This window comes from Drosophila arizonae, chromosome 3, assembly GCF_054131065.1.
Source record: "Drosophila arizonae isolate 15081-1271.41 chromosome 3, UAZ_ARI_1.0, whole genome shotgun sequence".
Classification (NCBI taxonomy): Eukaryota; Metazoa; Arthropoda; class Insecta; order Diptera; family Drosophilidae; genus Drosophila; species Drosophila arizonae.
Genome location: NC_142923.1, coordinates 12,899,887 through 12,921,920, shown reverse-complemented (window position 1 = coordinate 12,921,920; position 22,034 = coordinate 12,899,887). Strand labels below are relative to the sequence as shown.

General features: G+C 36.8%; 2 protein-coding genes and 1 long non-coding RNA gene across 8 annotated transcripts; 1 reads left to right on the top strand and 2 right to left on the bottom strand.

Moving 5' to 3' along the window:
• Window positions 1-1,021: 1,021 nt before the first annotated feature.
• grnd (grindelwald) lies at window positions 1,022-3,359 on the bottom strand. Its single transcript, XM_018005002.2, has 3 exons — window positions 2,584-3,359; window positions 1,489-1,779; window positions 1,022-1,420 (listed from the first exon to the last, which is right to left on the bottom strand). Exons 1-3 carry the CDS (start codon window positions 2,825-2,827, stop codon window positions 1,227-1,229), a joined length of 729 nt encoding a protein of 242 aa, XP_017860491.1. The 5' UTR covers window positions 2,828-3,359; the 3' UTR covers window positions 1,022-1,226.
• Window positions 3,360-4,695: 1,336 nt separating this feature from the next.
• LOC108611925 (uncharacterized) lies at window positions 4,696-19,423 on the top strand. 6 transcript variants are annotated; one of them, XM_018004773.2, is made up of 11 exons: window positions 4,697-5,347; window positions 15,179-15,241; window positions 15,315-15,453; window positions 15,522-15,636; window positions 16,202-16,549; window positions 16,922-17,128; window positions 17,190-17,309; window positions 17,412-17,462; window positions 18,280-18,779; window positions 18,847-18,955; window positions 19,022-19,423. In XM_018004773.2, exons 1-11 carry the CDS (start codon window positions 5,272-5,274, stop codon window positions 19,151-19,153), a joined length of 1,860 nt encoding a protein of 619 aa, XP_017860262.1. In that variant the 5' UTR covers window positions 4,697-5,271; the 3' UTR covers window positions 19,154-19,423. The 6 variants fall into 6 exon arrangements, with proteins under 6 accessions (XP_017860257.1, XP_017860262.1, XP_017860259.1 ...); XM_018004775.2 differs by having other exon boundaries at window positions 4,698-5,347; window positions 16,202-16,279; window positions 18,847-18,947; XM_018004768.2 differs by having other exon boundaries at window positions 4,696-5,347; window positions 16,202-17,128.
• Window positions 19,309-21,812, bottom strand: LOC149269690 (uncharacterized). The gene is made up of 2 exons (XR_016269472.1): window positions 19,788-21,812; window positions 19,309-19,715 (listed from the first exon to the last, which is right to left on the bottom strand). It is a non-coding gene; the product is annotated as an uncharacterized LOC149269690 (long non-coding RNA).
• Window positions 21,813-22,034: the final 222 nt, after the last annotated feature.

Sequence of the window (22,034 nt, the reverse complement as noted above, 5' to 3'; positions counted from 1 at the left end):
TACGCTCAGTGCTGCCAGAATTTTGAAGGCAAGAATTGCTAGAATTTCAAAAAAAAGTTGCTAAAATTGCTAAAAAATTTATTAAAATTGCTAAAAGAAATTGCCAAATTTTGTTAAAATTTTATATGTTAAATTTATTACTTTTATTTATGATTAAGTTTTTAAATGATTGTTAAAATGTCGTCCAATTGTCCCAATATACTTTCTTCATCATTAATAGCATATTTGGAGCTGTCGCTTATTTTTGCCAAACATTTTTTTGGCAGCACATAATTATGGCAGCATTTATCATGCCTTTGTAATCCATATCTTTAATATTTTTCTAAGTTTGTATAGGCACAGTGCAGCCTCATGCTCCTCCGTCTTGTCAAATTTTACAACAAAAGGCAACTTGTTTTTTTGTGTACACGCACCCATCGCCCTTATATGTTTTTTTGTGGCAGCGTGGTGGCGCACATCATAAAGCTTCGTGCCAATAGTGCACTTGCAATAGGCGCAATAGGCCCTTGTTGAGTCTGTATCATCCTTGCGAATCCACTCTTTAAACTCGCCACTCAACCACACATCGCGAAATTTTTTGGTATACGTTTTTGGCATATTTTATAAAACTTTTAATGAATCTAACAAAACAGCATACAATTTAAAGCTCAGCGCACAAATGACACTCGATCACTTTCGATGAATTTGTGAACTACTTATTGTTCACAACTATTGAACTATTGTTCACAAGTTTGTGCATTTATCGACATTGTTATGATTTTGAACAAGTTGAGTTCTTTTTAAGATGATGTTATTGTGAGATCACAAAAATCACAAAATTGCTAAAAGTTGCATAATTTTTTTTTTAAATAGCTATATTTGTGGCTAAAAGCAATTAAAAAAAAAATTGCAAACTCAAATTCAAAATTGCTAGATCTAACAACTTAATGGCTAAAATGGCAGCACTGCTTACGCTTGCGTTATAATGCAAATCGACTAGCCACCACAATCTATTGAGCTTTTAAAAATGTTAAATGACTAATCGACTTACCGGAAATATTTATTTAATATGATTGTACATATGTATATGGATATGTATATGTATAGATGTATGTATTACTATGTATTTTCATTCAGCGCAGTTCAATATCATTAGAAAACACTTTGCTTACGATTATTCAATATAAAAATATCACTAGTTTCAATGTGATGCACACTGTTGCTCGCAATGCTAATGCTGGCGCCACTTAGAAGCCCGCCGTTGTGGACGTTGTAGCCGTTACAGCCTTCTCTGTTACAGGCGTCGTGACCATCGCTTGATTATCGTATCCCTGCCCATAGCCGATTTCGGTGACCACAGTTGTTGGTGTTGTGCTATTCTCGGCCGGGTAGCGAGTGCTCACCGGCGTTGCCATTGTCAACACAGAGCCCTCGGCAGCGCCTAGTTGTAAAAACAACAATTGTCAATCAATAAAATAGCCAAGGCAGGTAGTCAAATCTGCATTTTACCTGCTACGCTGTAGATTTGCGAAGGTGCCCGCTCAATGTCACGGTTGAAAGCATTCGGATTCTGTATGGTCATGCCATTGAGCTCCTTTCCATTGCTCGGCTGTGCCTTCGACTGCAGCCGGGCCATGCAGCGCTGCAAGCAGCGCTTGACGCCCAGCCAGCGCAGGAACTTAACCATATAATTGATGAACACTAATAATAGGATGATGAACAAAACAATTCGAATCTGATCCAGCTTGGGCACCACCCGATTCTGTATATCAGCCAGCAGAGGATCAAAGCTTTTGTAGGCTGCAAATGATAACGATATTATTTCATTTTATGATCTATACTGTTATAATAATATAATTATGATTTGCAGCTGCTGAAAAAGGGGGAGAGAGAAAACATTTATCTATAGATAAGTTATCTGAAGTGACGATGCAGACAGATATCCAACTTGAACTGAGCCAATCATTGATTTTCACAATTCCGTCAAAGATTTACTTATTAAAATTATTTTTAAATAAAAAACCTGTTCAAATAAAATGATTAAGCAAATACCTGTTAAATCGTGAATTCCATTAATACTGTTTACATAGACAACTAATACAATGAGCTAATCAATTGTTCAAATGCGACGACAATTAACTGTTATGAACTCTAGACCATAAACAAATGTTTGGCGTATTGCCAACTACATAATACACTGTACATAATTTTTCTCTTTTATCTGTTTATCTTTCCTATATAAGCTTTTTATTGACTGCGTTATTAGCGTTATTCAATTGAGTCTGCTTTCATATATAACTGGATAACCAATAAACCTCCTTTTTTCACAAAGAACAGTGTATATATGTATATATATAATATATTTATATAATCATATATAAATATTTGCCAATCCAGCTTAGTAGACGTGTCATATAGCTGACTATTTATATATTTAACTGCAATAACAAATATGCCCCTTTTGCTCACATAGAACAGTGTATACAAACACCTAGACTTCCCTATGCACACTTGAATTTCAGCCACAAACTCATGGCAAATCAAACTATGTTTTATTTTTCTTTATGATGCAATGGAAACCTTTTCCGTTTGCTTGCAACTCACCTGAACACTCCTTGGCACAGGTGTCGGCATGATAGTTATGGGAGCTTGCATCACAGATGTCGGCGCACGGCATGCAGCTCTCGGCGAACATGGAGCAGTACTCGCTCACCGCATGGCACACCTTGCCATGGCAATCCTGGCCAGAGTCTGCCGCACGACCATTGGCTGCGCTCACCAGCGAGAAGCTGGGCAGCAGCGAGGCGCCAATGGAGAGCGAGAGGGGACGCATTTCCCTGCCGGACATCAGATCAGGTCTGGATCTTTTTGTCTTCAAATTTGTTGTTGTCTCAGTTGTTTTTGCAGTTGTTGATTCAGTTTTTGTTGTGTTTTACATAACGTTTATTTGCACTGAAGAAGCTGATTTATTTTAGGCACCGCTGCAGTTGTTACCTGTTGTGCTATGATTCATAGCTTTGTGGCCTGTCAGCTTCTTGGCAAAGCTTCTTTTTTTTTCTTAACTGTTGACTTCGCTTTGAAAGCGACGAGCGTTGAGTCCAGTTTCAGTTTGAGTGAAGTTTGTGTGCGTGTGTGTGTGTAAGCCGCCTTATAAACTTGTTTCACTTGAGCAGAAAAATTGGCTGGCTGTATTAACTGTAATTAATTTTCCGACTTTATTTTATTGCACTTCAAACACTGGTGTTCACTATTTTGTTTACAATTAAAAAAAAATATATATTAATTATTTATAATATTTCGGTCTTTTGAGTTATTTGTTTTTGTCTGCCGCAAACGTCTTGCTTTGAGCCACATTCAAAACAGAACTGGCAACAGCAACGAACGCGCTGCCGAATGTTACCAAGCAGAGCTCGAGCCTCACACACACACACATGCGCGCTCACTCACACGCACACTCAGTCACAAGCAGGCAGTCAATCGCCGTAGCAGCTAGAAATGCGCACTCTCTCTCGCTCTCGCTCTCACGTAGGCACGTTATGCGCAAACGACTTGACTCTTGTTTATATTATGGAATGTAGTTGTAAAATGGAAGTGTGTGTGTAAGCGCCCAACTGATTTTCAACATGCACTCTCCTGGCTACACATATGTAGGTGTAGGGGTTTATATGTAAGTGTCTTACAGGTATATATGCATTGGTATGTGATTTCTGTTTTGTTTTGAATTCGATTTGCGTATTCTTTGAGCCGAGTTTGACTGAATAGCCCTTGAGCAACTTCTAATCATATTTTGAATTGACATTATGAAGATATGATATACAAAAATTTTGTTAACTTTCGCCAATTTTACTTGTGATAAAGCGCAACACATTGCAGAAAGACGTTGACTCATCTGCACAGCAGCCCATCATCACCTGACTTCATTTCTTTGTAATATTTATTTTTATGAATGAACTTCCAGAGGCATTTAACCACTTCTATTAAACAATTAAAATAAGCAAAGCGATAAATGACAATTATTAAGGAAGCAATGATATCCAAGAGAGCTATATAACATTGAGACTTGTAAATATGTGCAAGCACTTGACGTCATGAGTCAACAAATAACAATATAACACATCTCATTATTGTTGTTTTATTTGTTAGTCAATTGTTGTTATTGCTTTTTAGCCAAAGCAAACAAGTTTGAGTGTTGAGAGTTCTTTGTAGAGTTTTAAAATGCGGTGTGAAAACTGGGTCGGGGTGTGTGACTTGGATAATTGAACAGCTATAAAAAACGCTTTGAGCATATAAATAATGTGTGCTTTAAGCATTGCACAATTGAGATATAGCAAAATATCAATACTAAACGTAAGGATTTTTATTGAGTTGGCACTAATTAGTGAAAAATATTATTTTTAAAACTTTATTCTCATTCGCATTTTCTTCCTTTGATTGGCAGCACTGTTAAATCAAATTGACAGCTTTTGCGCGCTCAACTATTGCAGAGATATCGGTATATCGATATCTGTAGACAATTTTAAACTGTTTTAAACGAGCAAAATAGTTGAGAAATAGTTGTATTTTTACTTTTTTACTAAAGTTAAAAGAAATCATTCAAGTAAATTTTTTACAATATTAATGAAACTCGAATTGCTTTTGAAGTGTTCTTCGAAATCAACGTATTTTGAATGTCAAAAACTATCGACCTATCGATATGTCAGGCACCAAGCCAGCCATCCCCATTGCCGCATTCGTTGAGCGGCTTTCGCTGTTGAATGAGCTGCGAGCGCGTTCATAAATTGCGGCAGAAGTGCGACGTGGTTTGCCGAACTGGACACAAAAATTGCAGCTGCTGCCCAAAGACGCGCGCGCGTTTTGTTTGTGTTGTGTTTTTGTGAGTGAGCATGAGTGTGTGTATGTTGGTGTGAAATTTATAAATAAATCGCGTGGCGTGAAAGTGAAATGCGTTGCAAGCAACATAACTAAACACAAGTGGATTCCACACAACATAGTCGAGCGCAGTCAGAGCGACGCAATTAAGTGAAAAATTTCTAAAATTAAAAAAAATCAAAGTCAGGTTTGTTTCTGCTTAATTGTTTATCTATTGAAAGCGACGGGCCGCCGCCGTCGCTCAACTGGAAGCGAAGGTGCGGCAGCATCAAACCTGAAACTGAAACTGAGCGAAAGAGAACAAAAACAACAACAACTCGTCCTTGAGCTCATAACTAAAACACCTGTTCAACAGCAACAACAACAGAAAATATAACTTCGGGAAGAGAATTTCACCAAAATCGCCAAGAACAACAAAGGAAGATGAACAATTTCACAACAACAACGGCCGCAGTGCCAAAAAAGGACGCACTGCCTCGATCGGGACATGTTAATGAGGGTAAGAGCGAGACAACAACAACAACAGCAGCAGCTCAGATTTTGCTTGTTGGGCTTCTTTGCCTGACGCAAAAGAGATAGCATATCGTTTGAAATGCATTGAAGGTCGGGTGTGGGGGAAGGGGAGGGAAAGAGTGTTTCGGTAGACCTGTTCTGAAACAACTATGAAACTATGTCAATTAGTTTAGGGTGAGTTTTAAATGTAGCGCTCTTTATCGTATCACATACGTTTCGCTGTAACAGGAAGTGCCTCATTGACTCGCTGTTCTAATTGCGGTGTTAATAAGTGCTGTAATATGTATAATAACACGTTTTCCAATGAAAAACAAAAGAAGAGCAATAAGCAGGTCTCAAAGCACTTCATCTAAACTTAACACATCCAATATGAAGTGATTGATGCGAGAAATTAAATTTTAGCGTAAAAGATTTGTAGCTTCAGCAAATAATAATAATAATAATAATAATAATAATAAAAATAATAATAAATTATAAACTATGTCATATATTTATGTACATGTACATGTGTATATTTTGTAAATATCTACGCCAACTTTATGGTAATATTCCATATTCTCATAACAATTTTTTATAACTAATTTTTCACTGTTGATCAGATTTCTTTGGTCTGCAAATTCAGTTAAATAATGTTTTAACTATAAGTATAAAAAACACTAATCTTTTTGTTAATCACAAATAAACGAACCGATCTTAATAACATTAGTAAGCAGCACCATTATTAAGCTGGGTGGCTAAATCTAAACTCATATGTAAATATTTGCATAAATTATGAAAGAACTAGACTCTGGGTGAAGTATTTATGGCCAAGTTCAATATGGAAAAGTGTCCAGAGCTCGGATAAAAACGAAATTTTATGAATTTCAGAAACAGAGATGAAAATAAACGTTACGACATCTGTGACAAAGGGTTGGCAAAAGCTCCCAAGAGACTTTAGTCATAATTCGTTGTTATGCTAATCAAAGCAATTGTTGTTCATCTAACCAAAAACCGAAGAGCCAAAGCCAACGAACTTTCTTTCGGTTTTATTTTCTCATCTTTCTCGTAGGGGCGCACTGTGTGCAATTTAAGTTTTTGAAAGTTTTTTTTCCTTTCATGAAACGATAAACAAAAACAATGAGCTGCCAGTCAGCAGGCTACAGCAACAGCAACAGAGACGACAATAACAACCGACGGACAAATTAAACATCAACTTCCAAAAACATAAAACGCAGAAATTTCTGTTGAAAATAAACAAATGCGGCATAAAATTACGAGGGCTGCTACTAATGTTGTGTAGAGGAAACTTTTAATATATTTTCAAAAATTTCTATGCTTTTGGGATAGTTGAATATTTGAACTGAGCGTACGAAATGGAACAATCCAGGAAGGCTTCGAAAAGAAAGAGAGAGGAGAGTAAGAGAGAAAAAATAGAGATTGGCAAATTCTGTGAATAATCTCTCTCCATATCTGTGTCTATTCTCCCCTCTCTCTATCTCTCCCTCTCAGTCTCTGCCTTCTCTCTAACCTCCCTTCCCTTCGTTTAATCTAATTCCCCCTCTCTCTACCTGTTTGTCTTCTTCTCTTTCTCTCTCTCTTTGGCTCTCAGCTCTCTGAACTAATGGAGCACCCCTCGTCTGCTTATAGTTCACACTATTAGGGAGCTGACTGAAAGCGAAAATCCACACACACCCGGAGGTGCAAAAATTGTGCCTGAAGCGCTTTCCATTTAATGCAACGAGCTAGATGCAAAAAATACCCCACTCTAAATGTATCTTTGTATCTTAAAGATACGCGCGTGCAGCAGGCAACAGCTGACAGTAGCTGCCGCTAGCCCTGCCTCCGCCCACTGCCCCTTGCCGCGAGCAACTTCTTCGGGCAGCCGCTTCATTTGCGCCCAAGCACGCATAACAAAAGACAAAAGAGAGACCCCCACAATGTGTAGCCACAGCTGCGAGTTGCATGCATTGAGGCTGCCACTCAAATGCTGGCCTCTTTTTCCTTTTTCCATTCTTTGGTTTTTGCCTGACGAACTGGCCGCTGGCAAACAGGCAGGAAGAGGAACAGGGACGCGGACAGAGACAGGGAGTAGGATCCAAGGAGCAGAATGAAACAGTCGACAGTTGCTTGACGAGATGCCGGAGCTGCCTCACTGACTGCAGTTTCTGTGGCATGTTTTGTTTTTTTTTCTGCTTCCACTACTCTGCGTCTTTGTTGCATGCCACGAATGATTCACTTGTCGGCGACAGGATGTGCAAGTGCCAGAAAGAGGTCTCCACTTGGCTTTCGCTTAGCGATGCCACCTAAAAGACTCACAATTCCCAATCTCCCGTTCCTGCTAGCTACATAATTGTTTTGGCATACAAAAGGTTTTAAAAGGGGGTTTTCTTCTTGTTTTTGTTTTAATCCTGCTCAAAGACTAACTAAAAATGAGCGCAGAATTTAGCAGGAAAGTTGCTTAAACTATATGCTACGCGAAATTTAGCTGGGACTACATATTAAAAGCTCATACACTTCGCATGATATGTATTACAATTTTATTCATGATATATGTAGATCATCACACCGAAGTCTCAGGCTCCTCTTTATATTTATAAGTAATTAATTGGCAATACTTCCTAGTATCACAATTTTCTCCCTGATTGCAATACGCAGCACAAGCTGATCAGGAAGTTGTCAATGTCTATAAACCGGTACTCAAAAAGATTATACAACTTATCCACTTTGCAACTTTCTTAACAAAATTGCGAACAGATACGCTTACTATATTGAATGGAAAATTCAACGCTATCTGTCCGATGACACATACATAAATAAATAAATATATTTTTTTATATTTTCTTTATATATGAAAAATATATCTCTCTTATATACATATATGTTTTAAGTATATAGAAGATATCTTATCAATATATTGATTACTCGGAAAAAATCCAATTGAAGCAAAATGATAACCTTACATTCAAGAATAATATAATATATCAAACAACTCCAGCTCCAAAAAGACGTTTAGTTAATCTGAGTTGATCTTTAATTAAGATTTCGTTACTGAATTTTCTTCATATGTGTTTCACAAGGTAACCGTTACACTCCTCAAATGACTTTTTTTTTTTTTGCTAGCTAGCTAGTTGCTTGCTTTAAGTAGCGCGGCACACAGTTGTGCTTTGCAAATGTAAAAGTCATATTTGGGGACCTCAATTTCAGAGAAAGCTACGCTAATGGGCTTTACATTTGGCTTTAGCTTAGCGAATGCCTCAGTTGCGTCAGTCATCAAATATTAAGTTACGCTAATTTGCTAAGTCGAATCCATAATTATTAACGATTTGTTGTGGATGCGCGTTTAAGCAGAGCTCCCAGCGAATTGTTCCATCGATCAGTCAATCAGTCAATCAATCAATCGGCCCGCATTTAAAGTGTTTTCAGCTGCATAATGAGCTAAATTCTTCCCACAGCTGCAACATCGGCAGCGGCAGCAGCAGCTTCTTATTAACGGCTTTGGCCGTGGCTAAGGTCAATGCTTGGTAACACAATATACACACACACTCATATACACACACATGCAACATCTTTAGCTTGTTTTCTGTGTGTATCCATCAGCTGCAACATTCAAATAGTCAACGTCGCATCTTGTCGGCGTCGCAGCCACATTTTTGTTTGTGGCAAGCGTCTGCTGCTGCCCCCGCCTATGCCTATGCCTATACCTATACCTATGGCTATGCCTATGCTGCCTCTTGGCTCCGTCTGGTGGCATGTTCAACAACCTTGAGTCAGGTTTTTCCACTTTCAGCCGCTAATCAATGCAACAGCGTCGACGGCATTTTTCCTGCTTTTGCTGCGTTTGCCTCTTATAAATTTTTCTTCGACTTTCCAATTCGGTTTTTCTTTCGATACCATAGTTTTTCATATGCAGTATGGCTTGCATATGCATAAATTTTCGTTCAGGTTTTCTTGTTTCTTACCATTTTTACATATCCTCGTTCGTTGTGTAACGCTTCACGCGATCCACAGTCCGAGCCATTCAAGCGTAGACCGCTATTTGAACTTGGCCAAAGAGAGAGCAAGTGAAAATGAAAGAGATGGCCATATAGAGTGGGGGAGAGATAGAAAGAGAGCTAGAGAGAGAGAGAGATGTGAAAAATCATTGAGGGAAGCCCCACAAAGACAAAGTGCCACAGAGAACCGCAATGCAAAGTGCTGTGAACTGAAAATGAATTTCATGAATTGAATGCACTGTGAAGGTTAATTGAGGTCTGCTATCAAATGTTCTCCATCAAAGGTCTGCGCAACTAATGCAGGTTGAGGTCTTCAATTTGCTGCACTGTATGAAGATGCAGCACCTGAATATAGGTAGAAAGGTGCAATGCGAGATGGCTGAATGGGAGTGAAATAAATTAATGTAGGAGTAAGGAGTTCTAAAAAATATAATAAATTTGTATAATTGCTATTTTGTGTACCAAATACGTATATATATATATATATATTTAATTAATATATAATTTATGCACTTTTATTACGTAAATTTCATTCAATGTTTATAAACTCTTAAATATATAATTGTATTTCTGTTTTACATATACAAGTTCCCTATAAGTGAATATATATCATATATATCAAGAAATATGTATATTCTCCAAATTTAATTTCTCTTAATTCAAAAGTAATGCACTGGCATTACATAAAACCAATATACTCCATTATTACTACTACGACTATTTAGAGAAACACAACCACATTGCATTGGTTTTCAAACAATAGCATTTACGAGTATATTAATGGACCCATTTGTGGTTAGGTTAAATGAGTTGCATAACAAAATATGATGACTTACATACTTAAATATATTAACCTACGAGACTTAGCTCCAAGTTCTATAAAAAATAACCATATATATTTATCTAAATGTTACACATTTACAAACCTAAGATCATCTCATTTCATTATTTTCTGCTTATACAATTAGTGTTTTAATTAAGAATCATTAAATATCCAAGATTGCAAAGTTCTACTAAATTGTTATGAGTTTTTGGGAATTCTTTGATTACTCTCTGGTGTCTGGCAGGTAAGATCTTGACCAAGATCAGCTGACTGTGCCAAAAACCGAATACAATGTGTTTTTGCTGTTGGAATTTCAGAGAACTCCGCGTGACGCATGAGACGGGGACTGAGAGTCGTATTCTGTTGACTTACTAACCCGTTCCGAGAGCTCTTGTTGTTATTTCTCTTCCTCTTCTTATTTTTTTGGGCAAGTCAATAAACTGCTGCTGGCGACCCACATTGCAGGCACATGCACCACACACGCACCACCTCTGTGTGTCACTTTTGGTAGGTGCTGGGGTTAACTGTTATGCGGCGCAAAAAAGGTGAAATGAAAACCCGTTCCGGGGCAGGGTAAATACATATGTCTCACAATATATGTGTCGAACAATAAATCAGTTGTCATTCTAATGAATATATATATATTATTTGTGTGCGTTTTTTATAGCACATCAATGAGTTTTTAGCCGTGCAGGAAATGAAAGGAATTTCAAATTTCTTGTGACAAATGCATTTTTGGTTCTTTTATTGCCGCCGAGAGCAGCTGCCGAACAATACTCTATTAGACATATTTGCCATATTTTTTAACTGCCTAGCCCATTTCCTGCTGACGCTTTAAGCACAAAACGAACAAAAAACTGAGAATTTATTTAACGGCCAGCGCAAAATGTACTGCAAGTTGATTTCCCCATTTGCTGACCAGTCAAAGGCAAAGTTTAACTTATTTTTACCATTTTCGAAACGCGGCCCGTTGTGCATAATAACAAGTAAGTGTTCTAGGTAGTGGCACGACTATAAAGATACTCTGTGAATTTTACAAGATCTTAATCATATGAGAAAAGTCTCTAAATAAAATGGCTAAATATATATTTTTTTAAATATATGTTTAGATTATAAAACATTTATCAAAAATTATGAATTTATCAAATAATAGCACTACATAACATAACATAAAAAAGTTGAATAATAACATGAGTAAAAATATTATATACTAAGAAAATGTGTGTAAAATATTATAAAATAATTTTATTGGGTAGAATTTTGTGGAATTTTTGGTACAAAAGTTAAAAATATGCAAATAAAAAAATAAAAATAAAATAAGAAAAAATAAAAAATTAAATTAAAAAAAAATAAATAAAACAAAGATAAATAATAATAAATGAATAATAATATAAGTAATAATAAAATAAGTAAATAAAAACATTTTTCTTAAGTTAAAAATTAAAAAAAGTATATATAAAAAAAAAAAAAAAAATTAAAATAACAATTGAGCCGCCAACACAGGCACACAGCTATCTACAGGGTATATAAAGCTGCGCTTTAGCAGGGCATTATAAAAAGCAAAGCAAAGCGCAAAGCGCAAACGAAAGAACAACACAAGAGACTTTGTAAGTAATATGTATGCTGAAAGCACAATAAACACATGCCAATGTGGAGACTGAGCAGCGCTCACCCATGAGGGGACGGAGCAGGAGGGCGGAGCTAATATGTGCATACGAATGCTGGAGTCAGCGCAAATATGTAAGACGAGTCGGGCCCCAACCTGAGCAATCACGCTGAACCGACATCGAGTGGGGCAACAGAGCTTGGAAAAAAGATACTTTTGGTCTTATTTATGCACAGCAGCAGATACACAAACACAGACACACACACAGACACACTCTGAGAGTGTTACATACTTAGGTCAGTGAGAAATCAAATGTAGAAGCGAACAGCTAAATTGATTATGGCTGCAAATACTTTTTTTTTTCCACAGAGCATGAGAGAAAGGGAGAGGGAGAGAGAAGGTCACTACTGTTGCAAGTGAGACACTCGTGCAACGTTGCAGCAAGCTCTCAGCGCACTTGTACTTCCGCAAATTGCAGTTAATTAAGCAACGTCGACAGCAGCGCCTGCAACTGCAACGGCTGCTGCAGCAGGCAACTCAGTTTGTCATGCCACATAATTCAACTAGGAGCAAACTAATTCTAATTGCGGGTCAGAGTGCAGCTAATTGCCGAGTGACAGTTTAAAAGTCAAAGAACCTTTAAATTAAACCGAATGCTGGCGAGTGTAAAGTGACTGTGTGTGTGTGTGTGCGTGTGTATGTAACATTTGAGCAGAGATAAACAACAAATAGAGTATTGCACTTGGGCGTGAGCGATTCTCTAATTCTCGTTTAGAGTCTAGCTTTGAGGGAACTAAAATCTGAGGTCAGCCTTAGGTGTATAGGGGACAAAAAAAGGCGTGGTCAGCTACTTTTAAGTATAGATTTATATTCATAATTTTGTTTGACAGCTGACTAAATGTATAAAATGTATAAAAGTATCGATGCTTGCACGTATAGGAACTAGCGAGTGTAATAATATTTCTACTTCTGTTATTCCTACTACTATTACCACTACTACAAGACTATTACTATTCCTACTACTGCTACTACTACTATTTCTACTCCTATTGCCACTACTACTTTAAATTTACTAAAGTACATATATTGAACACTTGAACAACCTATTACAACTACTCAGCACATATTCCCTACCAATGATTGCTGCACTATAATTATAACACGTATTTTGTACTCAGGTATCCATGAACATACATACATATATACAAAGTTTTGAGTTTCAGAAATCGGATACAAATATGCCCGTCTCAGTCGGTAAACACGGGCATAAAAATTGAATGAAATAGCAGACTCGTTTGTTAATGAAAATTAATGAGATATGTTTGGCTGTCAGAAAAGCTGTCTGAGAATGATATAAGGGTATTTGTATATCATATGTTGATATATACTAAGAAAAACAAATGGGAGAACCGAATATTAATGTTTAACAATTAAAGTTTAATAAACTAGACTCGAAGTGGAAAGAGAATGAGAATAGAAAAACTAGAATATTAGTATTAATGAGATATTATTATTGACAAATTAAAGTTAGATGAGCGAAATTAGAGTAGCAAAACTAGATAAGTAAGCACATACATTTTATTTTATTTGATTGGATACCTCTGCCCCAACTGATTAGAAAGAAGTCTTAACGACTTTCCCCTGAGCACAAACGAGCGAAAGTCGAAGCAATTTTAACAAATTCACATTAAGAACCGGAAAAAATAGTGGAAAGCTGGATGGTATTTATAGAAAATAAACGATTCTAAATATATAGCCGAAGAGGATTCTCATTGACCCAGAGATGGTTCGAATAAAGCAGCCTCGAGAAAAACTACTCAATAAAGGCGAGCCAATAAATCAAGCTAACATTGATTACAAGGCTTCATTTACAACAGCTTGAAGCAACAGATGTTATACAGAAAGGGAGAGAGAAAGAGAGAGAGGGAGGGAGAGAGAGAACGAAATAGAGACTTGAGCTTCAGTTCGACTTTCGTATGGCACTTTCCATTTTATAAATCATACGCAATTTTAGTTGATAGAGCTTTGCCCCAAAGCAACCAATTACCAACTGCTCCGCGACTAATGATAAATGACAGCGAGGCACAAACATAAACACAGACAGAGGCAGGGGCAGAGGCAGATACAACAACAAGAACAACAACAAACGTTGCTACTTGTAAGCTGACAATCAAACAAACAAAAAACGAAGAAAGAAAGAAAGAAGAAAAATTCTCCACACACTCAGATAATTAAAACTAAATTTTTGTTCCACGCTTTCGCTTATCAACGAAGCAAGATCTTAGTGCCCCATCAAATCGATCAAAAGCTGACATCCGCTGACTGCCCCCGCCCCCAATAGCCGCACTTCGTCCCCGCCCCCACTTGTGTGAGGCCTGGGCCTATCTGGAGTTGCATCGAAATGCATTTCCGTGAAACGCAACGAGCATGTGCATCCTCAATGGAATGCCTTTGTTCAGGATCCCCGCCTTCTGCTTGCCACTTCACTCCCGAGACGTGACTCATCGCAGTTTATTTATTTTTCTACGTTTTTCCTCTTATGGCTTACTACGAGATTATAATGTGCTCTTGCGGTGCTTCATTAGATTCCGATTCGGCTTGGGTAATTTGATAGGCTTAGCGATTGGGAGCATGCATTAAAATATCAGTTGCCGTTTAGTAGATATTTTCTAATAAACTGTATATCTAATGAAAGTGGTAATGGAACGGCATATTGGCTTGGGCTTCGTGCGCAATGGAGGAGAGTTCTTTGATAGACAGTTGAGTGGTTAGAGCTGTGGTCAGGGAGGGAGTAGATTAACTTGAGTTTTAAAATTTTATAAATTTAAATTTTATAATAAATAAAATAAAATGTAGAAAATATTCTAGAAATCCTAAGTAGAGTTTTCAATAAATATAAGCATTTTTATGAGTTATGTGCATAGAATAAATTAATATTTAATTTCCATAAATCATATTTCTTATTTAACGTTTAATGTTAACATAAAATGATTTCAAGATTTCCATATTAAATCATATCTCAATCCCCGTTAGTTCAAGCAGATTTTCTCCATAAAACTCCCTATTTATATATATGTACCTTATGTTTAAATTAAAACATAAAATATTTATTACTTCCGCTTCAATTTCTATGCGCAGAAAATTATGTATGACAAGATTTGAAAATTTGATAAACAGTGAAATTTATTCAAGAATATATTTCGAATGATATATTTAGATATATATTTTATATATTTTAGAAGATAATATATATATGTTAGCATCGCACAGAGTATGTTTTAGTCAGTTAAAGTCTCCTACTGCCTTTTTTATGGCTAATAATCAAGCTGGGCGAGCTGCCACTTTATGGGCGAGCCATCAAAAGGTGATTAGAGCGAACCTAAATAACTTAAGCATCTTCTCGATTTCCCGTTTCAGTTTGCAAGGAATGGCTCGTGCGTGAGGACGGCGCCCTGGCCTACAAGCTGCAGTCCCAAGAGAGTAAGTGCTTTAGCTTTTTTTTTTTACAACATTAGATTGCACTTTAATGCCCTCTACCTCTCTCCCTATACAGTTAACGACTTTTATAAGGGCAATCGGTACAGGAATGCAACAGTGCGCGAAGATTTCCCCACGGCGCTGCACGAGCAAATTAAGGAAACGGAACAGGCCCAGCGGCAGGTGGAGGCCTATCGAAGACGCCTGACAGAGCAGTAAGAATATATTAGGTTCTTCAGCTTTTCACTATGTTTTACTAATGTGAGCTCTCTTTATGTGGCAGGGAGGAGCATGATAAACGTGTGGCCAAAGAGATCGCCGAGAAGCTGGAACGCGATTTGCAGGAACAGCAGCAAAAGGAGCTGCAGCAAAGCGAACTAATTGCACAGAAAATGCAGGTGTGTTGTCCAAAGAGATGGGCAGAGAGATTATCAGAAAAACTAATAGTGGATGATGGAGTAATATATGAGATGGAGAATCTGAAAAAATAATATGATGATATTAGATTTAAGAAAATGTAGGCAAAATGTATATTAGATTTCAGAAAGTATATTAGATTGAGGGAAATATAAGATGGATACATATTCGACTGAAGACCAAATAAGGCGAATGTAAAGATGGAAGAAAGCATAAGAAGAATGTCTGAGTGCAATGTATATGAAGTTGAAAAAATTATATATCACACTGAAGAAATATAAGAATTTGTAAGTAATGTTAGTAGAAGTAGTAGTAGGTAGACTATAGAAGAATTGTGCTCCGCTTGGGACAATACGATTCAATTATTATATACGATCCGACTGAGCAGTCACAGTTGCCTAATGCACGATACATAGACTCAAATTATATATTATAATTCGAATATAGATAAGCAAAGCTTGTACTTCCACTTCAAATAACTCTGTCTTTCCTCTAACTTAATCCATATATAAAATCTGTCACGCAACTAATCTGTAACAATTGCAGGAGATCTATGTGAATCTGCCGCCGGTACCGCCGCCAGCAACACGCGACAAGAGCCGCCCGCCGCCGCGACCAGCCAAAGCAAGTATACACCAGCAACAGCTGCAACTGCAACACGAATCGAATAGCAGAGTCGAGCCCAGCACCTCACAACAAGCTAGATATCTCAGTCAGCAGCAGCAGCTGCAGCAGCCATTGCTGTTGCAGCAGCAGCACTTTTCACAAACAGACAACTATGTAGGATTGTCGCTTATACCAAATATTGTTGATGTGCCAGCAGCAGCAGTAGCAGCGGCAGCAGCTATCACACCCACTAGACAAAAAACACAGCCACAACACAATCAGCTGTTGGTGAGTGATGCTGAGCACACGCCAACAACAATTGCACCGCAGCAACAAGCACGCCACCATCACGCACATCAGCAACAACATCAATCAGCACGTCGTTTAGCACCAACAACACCAACACCAACATCTACATCTCCATCTGCATCTACATTGCACAGCATTACATCTCAGCACACACCCACACAGAACAGCATCGATCATCAGGCAGCTGACATAGACGAGCTGGTGGACTATGCCGATGTTGCTGACAGCATACGCGGCCTGTCAGCAACGGCAGTCGCTGCAGCTGCTGCAGCAGCAACTGTTGTCGACTCAGCCATGCCCCAGCGCTCGGCCTCACACGAAAACTTACTGCGTACCGAACCGCAATTTCAGAAACTATCGCCGGAGAAGTACGATCAGATGGTGGGCAACTTTGCGCTGGGCAGCGCAAAAGCCGTCGAGCGGCACATGCAACAGCATGCGGACGACATTGAGCTCTATGTGGACCCCTGCGACTATGCCAGCCTGCGCGAGATTGGACTGCCGCCCGAGGAGCTGCACGAGCTGAGCAAAAAGCTCAAGCAGGAGCAGAAGGATGAGGTGCATATACATCTACATCAAATACGCTAGAGCATTACTAATGTCCTTTGCTTTCTTCTAGTTGCTCGCGCGTCGCCTGCAGGCCATTGAGAGCAAGGATAGCGCGCTTCAGGAGCAACGCGATCGCATGCTGGCCATCGAGGCGCAGGACAAAGAACTCGCCAAGATGCTGCAGGAGCGCGTAAGTTGAATAGATAGGAAATACATTTATATTTAGTATTTAGTAATCTTAATCCTATTGTTACACTGTATATAATTTATTATATATACTTCTTGTTCCAAGTACGGAAAAAACATATTCAAATTACGGAAACTCAAAATTTCTGCGGTTAAGGTAAAAGAAATTAGTGGAATTTCGTATGCTTAAACGAAGTTGGTTCATGCTGATGCAGCTAGTCGCTCATTTCAATCAACAAATATGGGCAGTATCATTAGGATATGTATGTATGGGTATTAATAGTTTATGTAGGATCAGATTATAGATCAAATAGAATCTGGATAGCGTCGCTCAAGGGACCGTCGTTTTAACCGGAATACGCTATAACCATATGTTTGACAGGGAATAAGAATTTTCGTTGCAATAACCGTACGAACGCTATAACCGGATTCCACTACATATTATATAATGCTATAACGGATATGAGCTCTATGGCTTTCTATATATATGTGTTTATCTGCCCAATACACTATTTTATATTTTTATGGATCTCTAGAGTTTTATGCATTTACAGGGTATCACTAAATCAGCTACAATGCAGTATTCGATATGCTTTACTATAAATATTTTGTCATAGACTCTGCATTAAAACTGAAATTTAAGAATAAGTCTGTAAAAAATACCTGAAAATATATTCTTTCCATTATATATCCATTACGTATTAAATTCGAAATATATAGAATAAATAATATTTTAATGAAAATATATTAGACATTCCATTAGACAAGTTTTCTTAAAATATTTAATTCCAAACTGAAAATTCTTCTTTCGATTCTCAGTTATTTTGTAATACGATCATCTTTTAAGCTTTACGCACTATAATTTTAAAACATTAAATTAATTGAGCAATACTCATTGGAAACGTTAATTTATATTTTAAATGCGATTTCTTTATACCTTAACAAAACTAACTCATTTGGTTCGCCTTCTGCAGGAGAAAGCCAAAGTTAAACGCGCCAAGGAGAAGGCGCGCCTGCGCAAATCCCAGCAAAAGGAGGCAGCAGCCGGCGCTGCTGTTGGAGCCAATGGCGTAAACAGTTTGCTCTGCGGCACAAATGGCTCGCATTGCGGTCCGCTACTGGCACTGCCGCAGGACTGCATGTCTGCGTCACAAATCCAAACGCCAAACGATATCGATGTGGAGGCCTATTCAAATCCGATAGATGTGCTCAACAGCAGCCGATCTGAGCAGCGCCAGCCGAATGGCACGCTGACCAATGGCAGCCTGACCAGGGACAGCAGCTCCTCGCACGGCTCCATGCAGCGGCAGCAGCGCCAGGCGGCCGCAGCTGCCAGCAGCCTGACACGCGGCGACGATGACATCTATACGCTGCCCGTAGACAGCTGCCGGCCGGGGCATCAGCGACCCATCTCTTTGCATTTGACTGCCGATGCGCTGCAGCAGCAGCCGCAGCAGCATAATTCCATGACGCGGTAAATATATCAATTAACTACCTTTACGGGCATACAATAAAGTTATTTATCCCCTCTCTAATACCAGTTCGGAGCACTATGGCTCGGAGGCGGGCTCTCATGACAGCACGCTGTCCAGCGGGCACGATGTCTCGCCGCATCTCAAGTACTCCAAATCCGGCAACTTTGGTATATATGTATTTAACTGCCTGCTCAGTAATCAGCTGCTTTATAATAATCCATCTCACTTTCTGTGTGTGTAGATCAAAGTGCCAGCCCTACGCCGCCTTACATGCCAATTCAAGGTACGCGACGATCAAATTCAAGTGAAGATCGTAAAAAGAAGTCCAAGGACAACAAGTGCACGCATCAGTGAAGCCGCCCCGCGTTCATAGCATATAGCTGATCTTTACTATATATATATATATATACTTACATCGTACATTTTGTATGCTCGCTCTCTCTTTCACACACACTTATTGCAAACGACAATGAAATTGTTTAGCTCACATCAAGCTTCATCATATACAATATTCACAACTTCAACTAGTTTAGTTTGTAGTTTTTAGATAAGCTTTATTTTAATCCTTTGTTGTGTGTATCGCATCTGTTAACAGACAACTCAACTTTGGGTTTACAATAAATGTTTGTTAATAAGCATAAAATGTTATTTGTGTTTTGGTTTTGTTAAAATATGTTGTTTTTTGGCTTAGAGAATTACAAATAGAGGGTTTCGGTATAGTAAACGATTTACAATTTGATAAATGAATTAAATAATATGTTATCTATTTCAATTAAGATTTGAATAATTCAACAGTTTTGTATTACACTCTAATTAGGTCCTAGGTGATGAATTAGGAACGACCGTCTATTACTTGAAGAGTCCAAATACAACCAGATGATCCCATAGAAATGAAAAATCCTACATCCGTGTCACATTTTGTTGATATGCTGTGCCTACAGTAAGAAATTTTTTAGTAATTAAGAGGGTCAAAGAAATATACTGGAATATGTTTGAAGATTTTATACATTTTAAAAGGCAATATCTCATCAGTGAACACTCCAATTCGAATGAAATAAATTCTGTAATATTACAAAATTAATCAGCTATGACGAAGAATAGTTTCAACCTCATATATCATAGTTTTTTTAAATAATATTTATGATCTCTTCAAACTTATGCAAGTGTGCGGAACTTAAGCGCTATATAATCCTGTGTATGCTATATCATATATATGTTCTCATTAGAATACAAAATTGCTAAAGATTATTTCTTTTAATAGGTTTCTTTTGAGAGTCTTTTTATTAGATGATCGGTAGACATAAAATATCTAAAGATTGCTTTTAAAATTCTTCACTACATATCATAGATGAATAAATACACATACTTACATTTTTAAACAAATATATACCTTAATATCCAGTTCGACACATCATGATCATGAAATCAGTCAGCATACTTCATACATTCACACCTGGATAGCATAATACAGAAAATGTGGTTTGAAATAAAATAGCTTATGGAATGGAGTGTTTTGCTTCAAATATACATATATACAAACGTTGTTAGCCCATATAGACATATCCAGTTAGACATATTTATATGTAGATTGAGCTCGATGTGTACTTTTTACTAACATCAGCAAGTTTGCGTCCAATACCGGAGATCAAAACTTGTGAAACTGGTATTAAAAGTCACAAGTTAGGGTCTCAGGGAATCAGCCATACAAACATTTGCACATGTCACTAATACCAATGTGTAATATGCAAGTGAATTTTTTATGATTACAGATCGATAGTATATCTAATAATAATGTGAATACACTCGCACAAATACACAAACACACACATATACATGAATACTTAATCAGAGAGTGAGAGAGAACACATTGTATGGCTGGGCGAGTGTGTGTGGGATGTCTTTGCGGCTTATAGTCAAGCAAAGAAAGCTAGCACGCTGTATAGTATGGTCTATAAGTACTACTATACAACCTACTACCTCAATTTGCCAGAGAGAAAAAGGTCCTTGGTCTAGTCCTTTTTGCTTGCTTGGTTTATGTCAGTTCGTTTTTAGGTTTCATAATCGTGAATCGAATTGAACAAAAAAGGAAAACCAACAAAAGAATAACTTAAAGAGAATTGCAAAAATTATAGGAATTGGCAAAATACAATATTAAATAAGTTAAGTTGTAAAATTAACCACAACTGATTAAATAAATTAATGGGTATTTATAATACTAATAAACTATATTTCAAATTTACTTAGTTATATAATTTCAAATCAGTTACAGTCTTTGATATTAATTTGTTTTACATTTTAATTTTAATTATTTATTGTTTTTATTATTTGAAGATTTAAATACGTTTTTGGTTTGCTTTTATATAAATCATATATACGTTTTTAATTATTATTTAAGTTTTTATTAAATATTTATTTATTTATTAATTTTATATACTATTAAAAAATGTTAAATGTTTTTTTTTTGTGAAAATATGATTTGTATATTTAATTTTTAAAATATTATTAAAATTTTAATATTAATATGGTTTTTATTGTATTATAATTATTTTTTCTTTTTTTTTTTTTTAATTTGTACTTAAATTAGATTTAAAGCGCTCACATTTATTTTGCATTTATTTTTGTTTATTTTTATATTCACCATTTTTTATGTTATTTATTTATTAATAATTTTTTTTTTGTTTTTTTTTTGTTTTATATATATTAATATGAACCCAATTATCAATGATTAGGTAAATATTATTATATGTAGAGTTTGTTTACTTTTTATAAATTATTATTTATAATGTGAATATTATGAATATGTCTATGTTTTCTATGTTTTAATTTGCGGCATAAAATTTATTTTTTTTTTTTTACGATTTTTTTTATATTATTTGTTGACTTTTCATTTGCATTTATGTAGATTTAAACTCAACTTTTGAAAATTATATTTGGTATTTAATATCCTTTTGTTTATGAACTGTTGTTTCAATAAGTTCACTTATTGTTTTCTTGTTGTATCATTTTTGATTGTCGATTATATATTTGTTAAATTGATTTATAATTTAATTTTTTACGTTTTACTTGTTCAATGTTGCTTTGTTGCCAAAAACCAAGTTGTTTGCATTGACAGACTCCCATAATGCCGGTCTTGTAACAGATATAAAACAGCACAAGTTCGGATTTACGGGTTTCTGTTAATGGTCCATATGTAAGTATGCACCATTTCTCATGGGATTTACTAAGTTCTTTGATTGATGCACGAACAGCATTTC

What these genes read in the sequence shown, in the direction of transcription:
- LOC108611925 (XM_018004768.2), top strand. Translation starts at nt 5,272, where the DNA reads ATGAACAATTTCACAACAACAACGGCCGCAGTGCCAAAAAAGGACGCA. An exon ending in CAAGCTGCAGTCCCAAGAGA is followed by an intron (nt 15,242 to 15,314) that starts GTAAGTGCTTTA and finishes CTCCCTATACAG; the next exon opens with TTAACGACTTTTATAAGGGC. An exon ending in CCAAGATGCTGCAGGAGCGC is followed by an intron (nt 17,310 to 17,411) that starts GTAAGTTGAATA and finishes TCTTGTTCCAAG; the next exon opens with TACGGAAAAAACATATTCAA.
- grnd (XM_018005002.2), bottom strand. Translation starts at nt 2,827, where the DNA reads ATGTCCGGCAGGGAAATGCGTCCCCTCTCGCTCTCCATTGGCGCCTCG. An exon ending in CTGTGCCAAGGAGTGTTCAG is followed by an intron (nt 1,780 to 2,583) that starts GTGAGTTGCAAG and finishes TATCATTTGCAG; the next exon opens with CCTACAAAAGCTTTGATCCT. An exon ending in GCAAATCTACAGCGTAGCAG is followed by an intron (nt 1,421 to 1,488) that starts GTAAAATGCAGA and finishes TTTTACAACTAG; the next exon opens with GCGCTGCCGAGGGCTCTGTG.